Source organism: Mesoplodon densirostris, chromosome 8 (genome assembly GCF_025265405.1).
Source record: "Mesoplodon densirostris isolate mMesDen1 chromosome 8, mMesDen1 primary haplotype, whole genome shotgun sequence".
Lineage (NCBI taxonomy): Eukaryota > Metazoa > Chordata > Mammalia > Artiodactyla > Ziphiidae > Mesoplodon > Mesoplodon densirostris.
Window position 1 is genome coordinate 40,306,320 of NC_082668.1, and position 16,846 is coordinate 40,323,165.

A 16,846-nucleotide genomic window follows, 5' to 3' on the forward strand; every position below is an offset into this window, starting at 1 on the left:
AACCTATCTCTGAATCAGAAAAAATTTCATCCAAAATTTTTAATTTAAATCAACTTTTTCCTCTCTCAGTATCTTTTCTTGTTTCCCACCTCTGAAGGGCAAACTCCTCTTGGTGGTAGCCACTAATTGTTTTCAAGAACTGTTAAAATTTGAGTGCTAATACTTCGTTTTGTTTAGAAACACATGAAAACACATTTTGTCTTAGGAAATCTCTCTTGTTCCATCAGCAGAATCCTTTTTCTCATCTTTGCCTGTTTCTGGTGCTCTTTTCCACAGTGTACAGTATAAAACATGTTCCATGGCTCCCCCTTAAGAGTATTCACTTAAGGTTCAGAATTAGAATGGCTTCCTCTAAAGAGAGGTATTGATGCAACACTTATTCTCATTTTAAACGTAAGCAAACTGCTGTTAACCTTAGAACTCAGTGGAAAATACTGATGAACACTCAAGAATTTTAGATTTGCCTCTCTTCAAACAAAACACAGAATATCCTTATTCCACAATATTTCTCAGGTAACTTATGCTACCCCCAGCCTCAGAGTAGTCAATAAAATGCCCTGAAACTTGTCAGATGGCATGTTCTCATCTATAAAGCACTTTACTTTTTATACTGGGTTTCTTTTTTGGAAGAATTTCTAATTCAGGACACTGAAATGGGGAAGAACACAGAAGCAAATAAATCCTGCTGCCCTCAGAGATCTGATGTTTCTGTGTCATTAAAATCCAAGTAGCTTCCACAGCTAGCTTACCAGGCAGTCTCGGAAATACCAGTATTTAGGTCAAGGTCATATCCTCCTATTGTTTCAAATGATCTAAATATATAGAGATACATATTTTTAAAAATTGAGGTATAGTTGATTTATAATATTATGTAAGTTTCAACTATACAACATAGGGATTCACAATTTTTAAAGATTATACTCCATTTATAGTTATTATAAAATATTGGCTATATTCCATGTAATGTACAATATATCCTTGTAGCTTATTTTATACACAGTAGTACTTCTTAATCTCCTACCCTAATATTGCCCCTTACATATATTTTCTAATATAAAACTATAAAAACATAACACTATAGAAACTGTGAGACACCTAAGAAATGGATGAAAAGGAAATTTTTTTTTTTTTTTTTTGTGGTACGCGGGCCTCTCACTGTTGTGGCCTCTCCCGTTGCGGAGCACAGACTCCGGACGCGCAGGCTCAGCGGCCATGGCTCACGGTCCCAACCGCTCCGCAGCATGTGGGATCTTCCCGGACCGGGGCACGAACCCGCGTCCCCTGCATCAGCAGGCGGACTCTCAACCACTGCGCCACCAGGGAAGCCCTTATTTTTATGTGTTTTATAATGCAAGTATTCTAAATTAATGCTATTAATAAATTTCCTAAGTTTTTTCTTCTTCGATACATATGATAAGTTGGAAATAAAGTAGGACAAGCCTACAACGTTACCCCGAAGTTTGAAATGAGCTACAGAGTTGAAACAACCTAAACTGCCAGAGTTATGTATTTTGACTAGAAGTATGAAAATACATTCATAAAACTGATCATTTCAGCACAGCACCCTTAATAATATTCATATAATTCCATGAAGCAATTCAAATCAAAGAAGTACAACAACAATCAACATGGATGGATCTCTCAATTATAATGCTGGGTGAAAGAAACAAGACACAAAAACTATATACTGTATTATTATATAAAGTTCAAAAATTAATCTGGGGTATTAGAAGTCAGGATGATGGATAGTAACATCATGGGGGATAGTGACTGAAAAAGGCTATGAAATGGGTTCTGGGTGCTGGGAATATTCTGTGTGCCGGTCACATGGTTACCTCTACTTTGTGAAAATCCATTAACTGTATCCTGTGTACTTTTCTGTATAATATGTTATAGTTCAATAAAAATTTATTAAAACAAAACAAACAAAACCTTTAAATAATCTCTAAATTAAGATCACAAATGCAGCTGCTCCTAAGGGGCTAGGCAGCTAACATAATATTTGAATCTAGTTGGTATAAGAGTGATGGGGCCAGTGGTAGATTAAAGTGAGCATAAAGCACTAACGTATGTTTAAAGACAAGAAAAAGGTGTGGGGCTTCCCTGGTGGTGCAGTGGTTAAGAATCCTCCTGCCAATGCAGGGGACATGGGTTCGATCCCTGGTCCAGGAAGATCCCCTATGCTGCGGAGCAACTAAGCCTGTGCGCCACAACTACTGAGCCTGCGCTCTAGAACCTGTGAGCCACAACTACTGAAGCCCGCGGGCCTACAGCCCGTGCTCTGCAACGAGAAGCCACCGCAGTGAAAAGCCCATGCACCGCAACGAAGAGTAGCCCCAGCTCACAGCAACTAGAGACAGCCCTGCATGCAGCAATGAAGACCCAATGCAGCCAAAAATAAATAAAATAAATTTATTTTTAAAAAATGTTGGAAATCTTTCAGGCATATATAGCAACATCCCTTCTATTCATCACTCAACTTAAAAAGAATAAAACATTACTAATATAGTTGAAACCCTCTGTGTAGCCTAATCCAACTAAATCTCTTCCATCCCGGAGTTAACTACTATCCTGAATTCGGTGTTTTATCATCCCTATTCCTTTTAAATAATTTTACTATAAATGTATCCCTCAACAGTATGTAGTATTATTTTATGAGATTCATCCATGTTAACACATGTCACTCTACATCCTCTTATATAGACTGCTTTCTAAACTGGTATAATTACTTTTCGGAGAAATTTGAAAAACTCCAGTAAATTTCAATTTATGTACATCATGCAACCCAGCAATTCTCCTAAGAATTATACCTAGAATAGAGAATATTTTGGATGAGTACAAAGACATGTGCAAGAATTAATCATATCAGCATTATTTGCAAACAACTGAAAACTGCCTAAATTTCCATCGACATAAGAAAGGATAGATACATTTGGGCATATTTAGATAATGCAATAGTATACAGCACCATATATGAAACTGAAATCATGTTTGAGTGTGAGGTGACAGTTTCTGACAGTCTGCATTAACACGTAAAACCCGGTATTTACATCATTAAGTCAATTTTGACAATACAATATTTTATCTAATATGGTTCACATGTAATATTTTAATCGATTATAATCCAATTGAGAGAACACACAGCAGACTATTGTTTTGATTACATTTAATATGTAGCTCTTCTTTTAGATTATCTTGTGAGAGTAATATGCTATACATTTACAATAGCCAAGACATAGAAGCAACCAAGATATGCATCGATAGAGGAATGGATAAAGAAGATGTGTGTGTGTGTATATGTATGTGTGTGTGTGTGTGTGTGTGTATATATATATATATATATATATATATATATATATATACACACACACAAAGGTCTATTACTCAGCCATAAAAAAGAATGAACTAATGCCATTTGCAGCAACATGGATGGCCCTAGAGATTATCATACTAAGTGAAGTAAGTCAGAGAAAGAAAAATACCATATGATATCACTTATATGTGGACTCTAAAATATGATACAAATGAACTTATTTACAAAACAGAAACAGACTCACAGGCATAAAAAACAAACTTATGGTTACCAAAGGAGAAAGTGGGGGGGGGGAGATAAATTAGGAGTTTGGGAGTGGCAGATGCAAGCTACTGTGTATAAAATAAACAACAAGGTCCTACTATGTAGCACAGGGAGCTATATTTAATATTTTTAAATAAAGTATAATGGAAAAGAATATGAAAAAGAACATATATACACACACACACATATATATAAAACTGAACCACTTTGCTGTACACCAGCAACTAACACAAGATTGTCAATTAAAAAAGAAAATAATGTGCTATATAAGAGCACTTTCCCTTGGGCTGATGAGGTCAGTGCCTTTTGGAATGTGCCAACCCAAGGCATGACATAAAAACACCAGTGAATCAATAGTTTCAAAAGTGTTTCACCTTTCAAAGGCTATCAAAAAGGTTCAGCCCTTATTACAGGAATATGGACAGAAAAAAAGGCATGTATTTTCCTTAAGATTATAAGGATGATCTCTAACATGTAATCAAGGTTTAAAAGGTTAGATAGGTAACACCAGACTCACTAATAAATCTTAAAATGTATTCCACTCCCAGCTAAAGTTTGGCATCAAGGGTTTAAGATTTGGCTATGAGTATTTAAGAGTTTTCTCACCCACTTAAAAATATACTTCATTTCTCTTGGGAAAGCTAAAAGCAGGTCAAAATCATGGGCCACAGCTTCTACGAGATGATTAGTTTCACAAAGGAGAAAGTATATACCCAGCCTATTACACTGATCACTTTTCCCAGTGAGAAGTAAATAAGAGAGGTGTACTTCCCCAGCTCATTTCATAGGTGAATAAGATGAAACAAGAAAATTAAGACTTGTGCAAGGTTACACAAGTATAGATGATTATATTTAAGTGCATCGCTGCCTCTGGAAAATATTAATTAAAAGCACACAAATAGTGGCCAAATAGCTTTATCTTTTTTTTTTTTTTTTTGCGGTACGCGGGCCTCTCACTGTTGTGGCCTCTCCCATTGCGAAGCACAGGCTCTGGACACGCAGGCTCAGCGGCCATGTCTCACGGGCCCAGCCGCTCCGCGGCATGTGGGATCTTCCCGGACCGGGGCACGAACCCGTGTCCCCTGCATCGGCAGGCGGACTCTCAACCACTGCACCACCAGGGAAGCCCAGCTTTATCTTTTTACTGGACAACATACTGTTTCACAACCATGGTTTATCAACTGCCTTTCAGATCACCTGCCATTTCTGGGCTGGATCTTGTCTGCTAACCCTATGGTAAGTCCTTTGGGAAGATGAGATAAGATTAACACTGAGGTGTTCGGCAAATCTCTAGGGAGATTACTTATTCAGTCAGCTCTATAGCTGCCAAGGCTAACCAGACTTCACTTCATACCATTCAGTCCAGTGGTGCTCAACTATGGGTGCACATTGGAATCACCGGGGATTTAAAAAGTATTGAAGCCTATGACTTATTTCCTGAGATTCTGATTTAATTGCTCTGGGGTGCAAGCCCAGTCATGGGGAGTTTTCCCTTTATATTTTATTATGAAAAAATTTAAATATACAGAAAAATTGAAATGTGCATACACCTGCCATTCAAATTCAACCATTAACATTTTTATACTTACTTATCATATATCCACCCATCATTTCCTGTATCAATCTACCAAACTATTTTCTTTTTTCTTTTTTTGATGATTCATTTCAAAGTAAATGGCAGACATCATATACTTCCTAGCATGAAGAGTTTTTAAAATTCCCCAGGGGAGCCTACTGTGTAGGTAAGGCTGAGAACCACTAATTTAGACTTCAGTGTTTCTACTGAAGTTGGTTTAAGGCAGGTCTACCCTTATTAGTGGCAAGCTTCCTGCTCTGAGGATACTTTAGGGACAAAACTCACATGGAGTGAAAGAACAGTATCATCTCATGCACAAGTCAATTCTATTGCCTTGCCTCTCAATTTCCAGGGTTATTTCTTTTTAGGAATGTTATAAAAATTCTGCAAAAAGGAAAACATATGCAATGGAGGGAATCAAGATGGTGGAGTAGGATGATGCTGAGCTCACCTACCCCTACAAACAAATCAAAAACACATCTGTATGTGTAGCAGCTCTCAGTGAAAACAAACTGGAGACTGGCAGGAAGATGTCTACAACCAAGGCTGCAAAGAAAGATCCACAGAGTTTGGTAGGAAGGGAGAAGTGATCAGGTCAGGACCTATGTCCCTAGTAGGGATACAGAAGAGGAGGGGATATCACAGGTTCAGAGATCCTCCCTGGGGATTTTGGGGCTTGAACCACATATTAGGAACCCCAGTCCTGGGGACCAACAATGGAAAGATGAATCCCACTAGCTGGTTTGAAAATCAGTGGGACATACCAGAGAGCTGTAAGAACCTGAGACTCCGCTCCTGAAGAGTGCACACACGCTTGCTTACTCCCAGGAACAAGGTAGAGGAAACAGATTAAAAATGGCCTGGGGCTCTGGCCGGTTTCCCAAGACCACCCCAACAGCTGCCCTAGCCTGCACGGATGCCAGCTCCAGCCCCTCTTGCTGTGGAGCAGCTCCCCACTAGGTAAAGGCTGCCATTGTCAAGGAGGATAAGCACTTGGGGGAGATGGAGCAGTTCAGACTGGGCCCTACATCTGAATAGGGTGAGGGCAATCATTACCAGTGTGTGCAGAAGTGGTGGGGCAGGAGCTACCTGGAACTCCTACTGACGTGCTGGGACCATCCCAGTGCATACCCCAGCCCATGCCAGGCACCTACTCTGGACCCTTTTGCTCTGATGCAGCTGCCCACTAGGGCAAAGGCTGCCATTGCTGGAGGGGAGAGGGAGTGCACACTTAAGAGGGAACAAAACCAGCCTGGACCTGACCCTTAGGGCTTCTGCTCCAGCACCTTGATACCTGGCCCTACACCTGATAGGGTGGCTACAGCCATTGAGCAGAGGAGAAATGCCAGCTCACACCTGGCTCTGGCTCTAGCCCCTCCGTCTCTGGCCCTACCTCCCACTAAGGTGGTAACTGCCAGCACACCCTGGGGGAAGATGTAACCTGTGCTCACTTCAGATTCAGCTCTCCCAACAAAGCCACTGGACACGAGCAGACTGCACAGGGATACTCCCACACAAGGACACCCCTTTAAGTTTGGGATAAGTAACTTTTACCTAGAGATACAGAAAGTAAAACAAAATGAGAAGATAAAAGAATTTATTTCAAACAAAAGAACAAAAAAAACCCTGAAAAAACAACTAATGAAATAGAGATAAATAATTTACCAGATATAGAGGTCAAAGCATTAGTAATAAGAATGCTAACTGAACTTGGGAAAAAGAATAGATGAACAGAGTAAGAATTTTAACAAGGGACTAGAAAATATAAAAAAGAACCAGTTGGAGCTGAAGATCATAATAACTGAAATGAAAAGTACACTAAAAGGAATTAATAACAGACTAGGAGATACAGAAGAATGCATAAGTAATCAGGAAGATACAATATTGGAAATCACCAATTCAGAAGAGCAAAAAGGAAAACAAATTTTAAAAAATGAGGATAGTTGAAGGAACCTCTGGGACAACATTCCCATTTTAGGGGTCCTAGAAGGAGAAGAGCAAGAGAAGAAGGTTAAAAATGTATTTGATGAAATTATGGCTGAAAAAAATTATTCCTGAGGATGAAGAAAGAAACAGATTTCTAGGTATAGGAAGTACAAAGAGTTCCAAAAAAGATGAACCTAAAAAGACCCACACCAAGACATATAATTAAAATGGCAAAAGTTAACAAGAGCATTTTAAAGGCAGCAAGAAAAAAAAATAAAGAGTAACACACAAAGGAACCTCCATAAGGCTATCAGCTGATTTTTCCATAGAAACTTGGCAGGTCAGAAGGGAGTGGCATGATATATTTAAAGTATTGAAAGGGAAAAACCTACAAGCCAGAATACTCTACCCAGCAAAATTATTATTCAGAATTGAAAGAGAGTTGAAGAACTTCTCAGAGAAGCAAAAACTAAGAGAGCTCATCTAACTGATGTTACAAGTGTTAAAGGGTCTTCTCTAAGTGGAAAAGGCTACAAGAAGAATTTATAGGAAAGGAAAATCCCACTAGTAAAGGCAAATATAAGATAAAGGTTGTGGATCAACTACTTAAATAAGCTAGTACAAGATTAAGAGACAAAAATTATAAAATCAACCATAACTACAATAAATAGTTAAGGGATAGACATGAATATGTAAAATATGACATTGAAAACACAAAATGTGGGGGGGGGATAAAAAATGTAGCTTTTAAAAAGTGTATAAATGTATCTGAACTTAAATGACTACCAGTTTAAAATAAGCACATAAAGTTCTAGGTCAACATATATGAACTCCACAGTAACCACAAATAAAAAACCTACAATAGATACACAGAAACTAGAGAAAAGAATACAAGCACACCACTAAAGAAAATCATCAAACCACAAGGGAAGGAAGTAAAAGAAGAAGATAACAGAGAAGAACTATAAAAACAACCAGAAAACTAGTGACAAAATGGCAATAAGTACACACTTATCAATAATCACTTTAAATATCAATGGGCTAAATGCTCCAGTCAAAAGACATAGGGTGGCTGACTGGATAAAAATGAAGACCCATCTATATGCTGCCTGCAAGAGACTCATCTCAGAGACACACACACAGCCTGAAAGTGAGGGGATGGAAAAAGATAGTTCATGTAAATGGAAGAAGAAAAAAATGCTGAGGTAGCAATACTCATATCAGACAAAGTAGACTTTAAAATAAAGTCTATAACAAAAGACAACAAACAGCATTATATAATAATAAAGGGATCTGTACAAGAATAGGATTAACTTTCATTAACATATATGTACATAAAACAGGTGAACCTAATCAGGAGCATCTAAACATACAGAGCAAATATTAACAGACATAAAGGGAGAAAATGACAACAATACAATAATAGTATGGGACTTTAACACTCCACTTGTATCAATGGACAGAAAATCAATAAGGAAACAGTGGTCTTAAATGGCACATTAGACCAGTTGGACTTAATAGATATCTACTGGACTTTCGTCCAAAAACAAGAATACACATTCTTTTTAAATGCATATGGGGGCTTCCCTGGTGGCACAGTGGTTGGGAGTCCACCTGCCAATGCAGGGGACACAGGTTCGAGCCCTGGCCTGGGAAGATCCCACATGCCACGGAGCAAATAAGCCCATGTGCCACAACTGCTGAGCCTGCGCTCTGGAGCTCGCATGCCACAACTACTGAAGGCCGTGCACCTAGAGCCCGTGCTCCACAACAAGAGAAGCCACTGCAATGAGAAGCCTGCGCACCGCAATGAAGAACAGCCCCTGCGTGCCACAACCAGAGAAAGCCTGCACACAGCAATGAAGACCCAATGCAGCCAAAAATTTTAAAAAATAAAAAATAAAATTTAAATGCACATGGAATGTTTTCCAGGATAGATCACATGCTAGGCCATAAAACAAGTCTCAACAAATTTAAGAGAACAGAAATTATATCAAGCATTTTTTTATGAACACAATGGTATGTAACTAGAAATCAACTACAGGAAGAAAAATGGGAAAACCACAAGCATGTGGAGACTACACAACATGCTATTAAAACCTATGGGTAGGTAAAGAAATCAAAGAGGAAATCAGAAAATACCTTGAAACAAATGAAAATAAAAACACAACTTTCCAAAATCTACAAGATGCAGCAAAAACAGTCCTAAGAGGGAAGTTTATGGCGACACAGGACTACCTCAAGAAAAAAGAAAAATTTCAAATGAACAACCTAACATACCATCTAAAGGAATTAGAAAAAGAACAAAGCCCAAAGTCAGCAAAAGGAAGGAAATAATAAAGATCAGAGAGGAAATAAATGAAAAGGAGACTAAAAAAAAAACACCAATAGAAAAGATCAATGAAACTAAGAGCTGTTTTTTTTAAAAGATAAATAAAATCAATAAGCCTTTAGCCAGGCACTTTAAGAAAAAAAGACAGAGGACACAAATGAACAAAATAATAACTGAAAGAGGAGAAATTACAACTGATATCACAGAGGTACAAAAAAACATCAGAAGAGAATACTATGAACAGCTATATGCCAACAAATTGGAAAACCTAGAAGAAATGGATAAATTTCTAGAAACATACAATCTTCCAAGACTGAATGAGGAAGAAAGAGATAATCTGAACAGACTGATCACTAGTAGTGGAATTGAATTAGTAATCAAAAAACTCCCAGCAAACAAAAGTCCAGGACCTGACAGCTTCACAGGGAAATTCTATCAATAACAAACATATAAAGAAGAGCTGATACCTATCCTTCTCAAACTACTCCAAAAAACTGAAGAGGAGGGAACACTCCCAAATTCATTCTATGAGCCTACGATTATCCTGATACCAAAATCAGACAAAGACACCACACAAAAAGAGAAAATTACAGGCCAACATCTCTGATTAATATAGTTGCAAAAATCCTCAACAAAATATTAGAAAACTGAATTCAACAATTATAAAAAGGATTATATACCGTGATCAAGCGGGATTTATTCCAGGGATGCAAGGATGGTTTAATACCTACAAATTAATCAATGTGATACACCACATTAACAAAAGAAAGGATAAAAATCACATGATCATCTCAACAGATGTAGAAAAAGCATTTGACAAAATTCAACAAACATTCATGATACAAACTTTCATCAAAGTTGGCATAGATGAAACATATCTCAACATAAATAAAGGCCATTTATGACAAACCGACAGCTAACATCATACGCAATGTTGGAAAGCTGAAAGCTTTTCCTCTAAAATCAGAAACAAGACAAGGATGCCTACTCTTCCCATTTATATTTTACACAGTACTGGAAACCCTAGACACAGGAATCAGACAAGAAAAAGAAATAAAAGGCATCAAACTGGAAGGGAAAAGGTAAATCTGTCACTATTTGCAGATGACATTATACTTATATATAAAACCCTAAAGTCTCCACCAAAAAACTATTAGAATAAATTAATTCAGTAAAGTTGCAGGATACAAGATTAATATACAGAAATCTGTTGCTTTTCTATACTCTTACAATGAACAATCACAAAGAGAAAGCAAAACAATCCTGTTTAAAATCACACCAAAAGAATAAAATACCTAGGAATGATCTTAACCAAGAAGGTGAAAGACCTATACTCTCCAAAACTATAAAACACTGGTGAAGGAAATTAAAGATGATATAAGGAAATGGAAAGATATCCCATGTTCACAGAAATTTTGGTAAAATGTCCATACTACACAAAGCAATCTACAGATTTAATACAATCCCTATCAAAAACGCATGACATTTTTCACAAAACTAGAATAATCATAAAATTTATATTGAACCACAAAAGATCCTGAATAGCCAAAGCAATCTTGAGAAAAATGAACAAAGTTGGAGTTCACATATGCTCCCTGACTTCAGACTATACTACAAAGCTACAGTAATCAAAATAGTATGGTACTGGAATAAAAAGAGACACATAGATCAATGGAACAAAACAGAGAGTCCAGAAAGAAACCCACACATATATGGTCAATTATTTTACAACAAAGGAACCAAGAATATACAATGGGAAAAAGGTAGTCTCTTCAATAAACTGTGTTGGGGAAATTGGACAGGCACTTGACAAAGAAAGAAAATGGACCACTAATTTATACCATTTACAAAAATTAACTTGAAATGGATTAAAGACTTGAATTAAGACCTGAAACCACAAAACTCCTAGAAGAAAACACAGAACACTCTTTGACATACATTGTAGCAATCTTTCTTTGGTTCTTTCTCCTAAGGCAAAGGAAACAAAAGCAAAAATAAAACAAATGGGACCTAATTAAGCTTAAAACCTTTTGCACAGCAAAGAAAACCACTGACAAAATGAAAAGACAACCTACTGAGTGGGAGAAAATGTTTGCAAATGGAATGACTGATAAGGGGTTAATATCTAAACTACATAAACAGCTAATACAACTCAATATCAAAAAACCCAAACACCCCAATTAAAAAAATGGTCAGAAAACCTGAATAGACATTTCTTCAAAGAAGATGTACAGAGGGCCAACATGCACATGAAAAGATGCTCAACACTGCTTATCATCAGGGAAATGCAAATCAAAACCACAATGAGATACCACCTCACACCTGTCAGAATGGCTATCATCAAAAAGACCACAAATAACAAACATTGGCAAGGATGTGGAGAAAAGAGAACCCTAGTGCAATGTTGGTGGGAATGTAAATTGTTGCAGCCATATGGAAAACAGTATGGAGGTTCCTCAAAAAACTAAAAATAGAACTACCATATGATCCAGCAATTGCTCCCAAGTATATATCTGAAGAAAATGAAAATACTAATTCAAAAACCCCAATGTTCAATAATAGTGGGGGACTTTAACACCTCACTTACACCAATGGACAGATCATCCAAACAGAAAATTAATAAGGAAACACAAGCGTTAAATGACACAATAGACCAGATAGATTTAATTGATATTTAGAGGACATTCGATCCAAAACCAGCAGATTACACTTTCTTCTCAAGTGCGCATGGAACATTCTTCAGGATAGATCACATCTTGGTTCACAAATCAAGCCTCAGTAAATTTAAGAAAATTGCAAAGATCAATAAAACTAAAAAGCTGGTTCTTTGAAAAGATAAACAAAATTGATAAACCATTAGCCAGACTCATCAAGAAAAGGAGGGAGAGGACTCAAATCAATAAGATTAGAAATGACAAAGGAGAAGTTAGTTACAACAGACACCGCAGAAATACAAAGTATCCTAAGAGACTACTACAAGCAACTCTATGCCAATAAAATGGACAACCTGGAAGAAATGGACAAATTCTTCAAAAGGTATAACCTTCCAAGTCTGAACCAGGAAGAAATAGAAAATATGAACAGACCAATCACAAGTAATGAAATTGAAACTGTGATTAAAAATCTTCCAACAAACTAAAGTCCAGGACCAGATGGCATCACAGGTGAATTCTATCAAACATGTAGAGAAGAGCTAACACACATCCTTCTCAAACTCTTCCAAAAATTGCAGAGGAAGGAACACTCCCAAACTCATTCTATGAGGCCACTATCACCCTGATAACAAAACCAGACAAAGATACTACCAAAAAAAGAAAATTTCAGACCAATATCACTGATGAATATAGATGCAAAAATCCTCAACAAAATACTAGCAAACAGAATCCAACAACACATTAAAAGGATCATACACCACAATCAAGTTGGATTTATCCCAGGGATGAAAGGATTCTTCAATATATGCAAATCAATCAATGTGATACACCATATTAAAAATCTGAAGAATAAAAACCATATGATCATCTCAATAGATGCAGAAAAAGCTTCTGACAAAATTCAACGCACATTTAAGATAAAAACTCTCCAGAAAGTGGGCAGAGAGGGAAATTTCCTCAACGTAATAAAAGCCATATATGACAAACCCAGAGCAAACATCATTCTCAGTGGTGAAAAACTGAAAGCATTTCCTCTAAGATCAGGAACAAGGATGTCCACTCTCACCACTATTATTCAACATTGTTTTGGAAGTCCTAGCCACAGCAATCAGAGAAGAAAAAGAAATAAAAGGAATACAAATTGGAAAAGAAGTAAAACTGTCACTGTTTGCAGATGACATGATACTATATAGAGAAAATCCTAAAGATGCCACCAGAAAACTACTACAGCTAATCAATGAATTTGGTAAAGTTGCAGGATACAAAATTAATGCACAGAAATCTCTTGCATTCCTATACACTAATGATGAAAAATCTGAAAGAGAAATTAAGGAAACACTCCTATTTACCACTGCAACAAAAAGAATAAAATACCTAGGAATAAATCTACCTAGGGAGACAAAAGACCTGTATGCAGAAAACTATTAAGACACTGATGAAAGAAATTAAAGATGATACAAACAGATGGAGAGATATACCATGTTCTTGGATTGGAAGAATCAATATTGTGAAAATGACTGCAACACAAAGCAATCTACAGATTCAATGCTATCGCTATCAAATTACCAATGGCGTTTTTTACAGAACTAGAACAAAAAATCTTAAAATTTGTATGGAGACACAAAAGACCCTGAATAGCCAAAGCAGTCTTGGGGGAAAAAAACGGAGCTGGAGGAATAGACTCCCTGACTTCAGACTATACTACAAAGCTATAGTAATCAAGACAATATGGTACTGGCACAAAAACAGAAATATAGATCAATGGAACAAGATAGAAAGCCCAGAGATAAACCCATGCACCTATGGTCAACTAATCTATCACAAAGGAGGCATGGATATACAATGGAGAAAAGACAGTCTCTTCAATAAGTGTTGCTGGTAAAACTGGACAGCTACATGTAAAAGAATGAACTTAGAACACTCCCTAACACAAAAATAAACTCAAAATGGATTCGAGACCTAAATGTAAGACCAGACACTATAAAACTCTTAGAGGAAAACCTAGGCAGAACACTCTGACATAAATCACAGCAAGCTGTTTTTTGATCCACCTCCTAGAGTAATGGAAATAAAAACAAAAATTAACAAATGGGACCTAATGAAACTTAAAAGCTTTTGCACAGCAAAGGAAACCATAAACAAGAAGAAAAGACAACCCTCAAAACGGGAGAACAAATCAACGGACAAAAGATTAATCTCCAAAATATATAAATAGCTCATGCAGTTCAATATTAAAAAAAACAAACAAACAACCCAATCCAAAAATGGGCAGAAGACCTAAATAGACATTTCTCCAAAGAAGACATACAGATGGCCAAGAAGCACATGAAAAGCTGCTCAACATCACTAATTATTAGAGAAATGCAAGTCAAAACTACAATGACAGGGCTTCCCTGGTGACGCAGTGGTTGAGAGTCTGCCTGCCGATGCAGGGGACACAGGTTCTTGCCCCAGTCCGGGAAGATCCCACATACCACAGAGCAGCTGGGATCGTGAGCCATGGCTGCTGAGCCTGCACGTCTGGAGCCTGTGCTCCACAATGGGAGAGGCCACAACAGTGAGAGGCCCGCGTACCACAAAAAAAAAAAAAAAAACTACAATGACATATCACCTCACACCAGTTAGAATGGGCATCATCAGAAAATCTACGAACAACAAATGCTGGAGAGGATGTGGAGAAAAGGGAACCCTCTTGCACTGTTGGTGGGAATGCAAATTGATACAGCCACTATGGAGAACAGTATGGAGGTTCCTTAAAAAACTAAAAATAGAATTACCATATGATCCAGCAATCCCACTACTGGGCATATACCCAGAGAAAACCATAATTCAAAAAGACACATGCACCCCAATTTCATTGCAGCACTATTTACCATAGCCAGGTCATGGAAGCAACCTAAATGCCCATTGAGAGACGAATGGATAAAGATGTGGCATGTTTAAACAATGGAATATTACTCAGCCATAAAAATGAACGAAATTGGGTCATTTGTAGAGACGTGGATGGACTTGGAGACTGTCATACAGAGTGAAGTTAAGTCAGAAGGAGAAAAGCAAATACCGTATATTAACACATATATGTGGAACCTAGAAAAATGGTACAGATGAACCAGTTTGCAGGGTAGAAATAGAGACACAGATGTAGAGAACAAACGTATGGACACCAAGGGGGGAAAGCAGCTGGGGGGGGTGGTAAAAAAAAAAAGAAAAAAAAAGAATTCTTTTTTACACTTCAAAAAAGTTAAACATGGTCCCAAATAGGAATATCTATAGAAACAGAGAGTAAATTAGTGGTTGCCAGAGGCTAGGGAAGGGGAGAATGGGGAATGACTGCTAGTGGGTACAGGGCTTCTTTTTGTCACGATGAAAATGTTCTGGAATTAGACAGTGGTAATGATTCCACAACTTTGTGAATGTACTATAAACCACTAAATTTTACACTTTAAACGTGAATTATATCTCAATAAACCCATTATTTTAGGGGGAAAAAAACCCCAACCTTCATAGCAGCATTATTTACAATAGCCAAGATATGGAATCAACCTAAGGGTCTATCAACAGATGACTGGATAAAGAAGATGTGAGAATATATATATATATTCTCTCTCTTTCTCTCTCTATATATATACATATACATACGTGTACGTATATATACACAGACACACACACATATATATATATATAGAGAATATTAGTCAGCCATAAAAAGGAATGAAATCTTGCCATTTGCAACAACATGGATAGACCTGAAAGGTATTATACTTAGTGAAATAAGTCAGACAAAGAAAGACAAATATTATATGTTAGCACTTATATGTGGAATCTAAAGAATAAAACAAAGCAATGAAAATAACAAAACAGAGACAGACTCACAGAAATAGAGAATAAACTAGGGGTTATCAGTGGGGGAAAGGAAGGTGGGAGGGGCAAAACAGGGGTAGGGGATTAAGAGGTACAAACTACTATGTATAAAATAAACAAGCTACAAGGACTGATTGTTCAGTACAGGGAATATAGCCAATATTTTATAATAACTTTAAATGGAATATGATCTATAAAAGTATTGAGTCACTCTGTTGTACACCTGAAACTAATGTAAAACTGTAAACTATACTTCGATAAAGAAAGAGAGAACATAGGCTTTCTACATTGGCAGCAAATGACCATGCATAAAATAATTATAATAAAGTTTTATACTGTCACAGAATGAGCCTTGGCTTCACAATTTTAGGTTTCAGTATTATATTATAGGTGTGTAAATAGAAGTCACCTGGATTTGAATGAGGGACCAAACTTAGGGAGGCTTAAAAACTTGTCCAAAGTTATAGAATTAGTAAATGACAGAGCTAAGTCCTCTCAAAATCCAGCAAAATTTAGCTTGACAACTGGCATTAAGAAATTAGAAAACAAAAATCAAAAAACAAAATCTCATACCTGTAGTCTTCCCTTTTCATAGGCCAGTTTATTTTTACTCTCAGTAATTTTTCCCAAGACATTTTCCACCTGCTGTTGGGCAAGCTGATAAAGCAAACACAGGTATCAGTACCTCTAGGCATAGAATGAATAATCATTTTCTTTCTTAAGTATTTATACCCTTACTAATTCTAAAGTTATGAATCCAGGATTCATATTTATTTGCTACTGCTATCTCTTAGTCTGTCTTTAGACAGCTGATCATAGTGTAATATGAAACATGTAGAGAGACTGCTAATGAAAATATGAGTGCCTTAGGACTCACTGTTGTTCTTTGGTTCCTAATTCTGTTTTTGTTATGTCAAGTA

The 16,846-nt window shown here is 37.0% G+C and overlaps 1 protein-coding gene across 1 annotated transcript in view; it reads right to left on the reverse strand.

Moving 5' to 3' along the window:
• The window catches only part of LOC132495489 (coiled-coil domain-containing protein 150-like), an 83,858-nt gene that overhangs the window by 24,961 nt on the left and 42,051 nt on the right, over positions 1-16,846 (reverse strand). Inside the window, 1 exon segment of the mRNA XM_060107383.1 lies at positions 16,500-16,583. Coding sequence (XP_059963366.1) covers positions 16,500-16,583 — 84 coding nt within the window.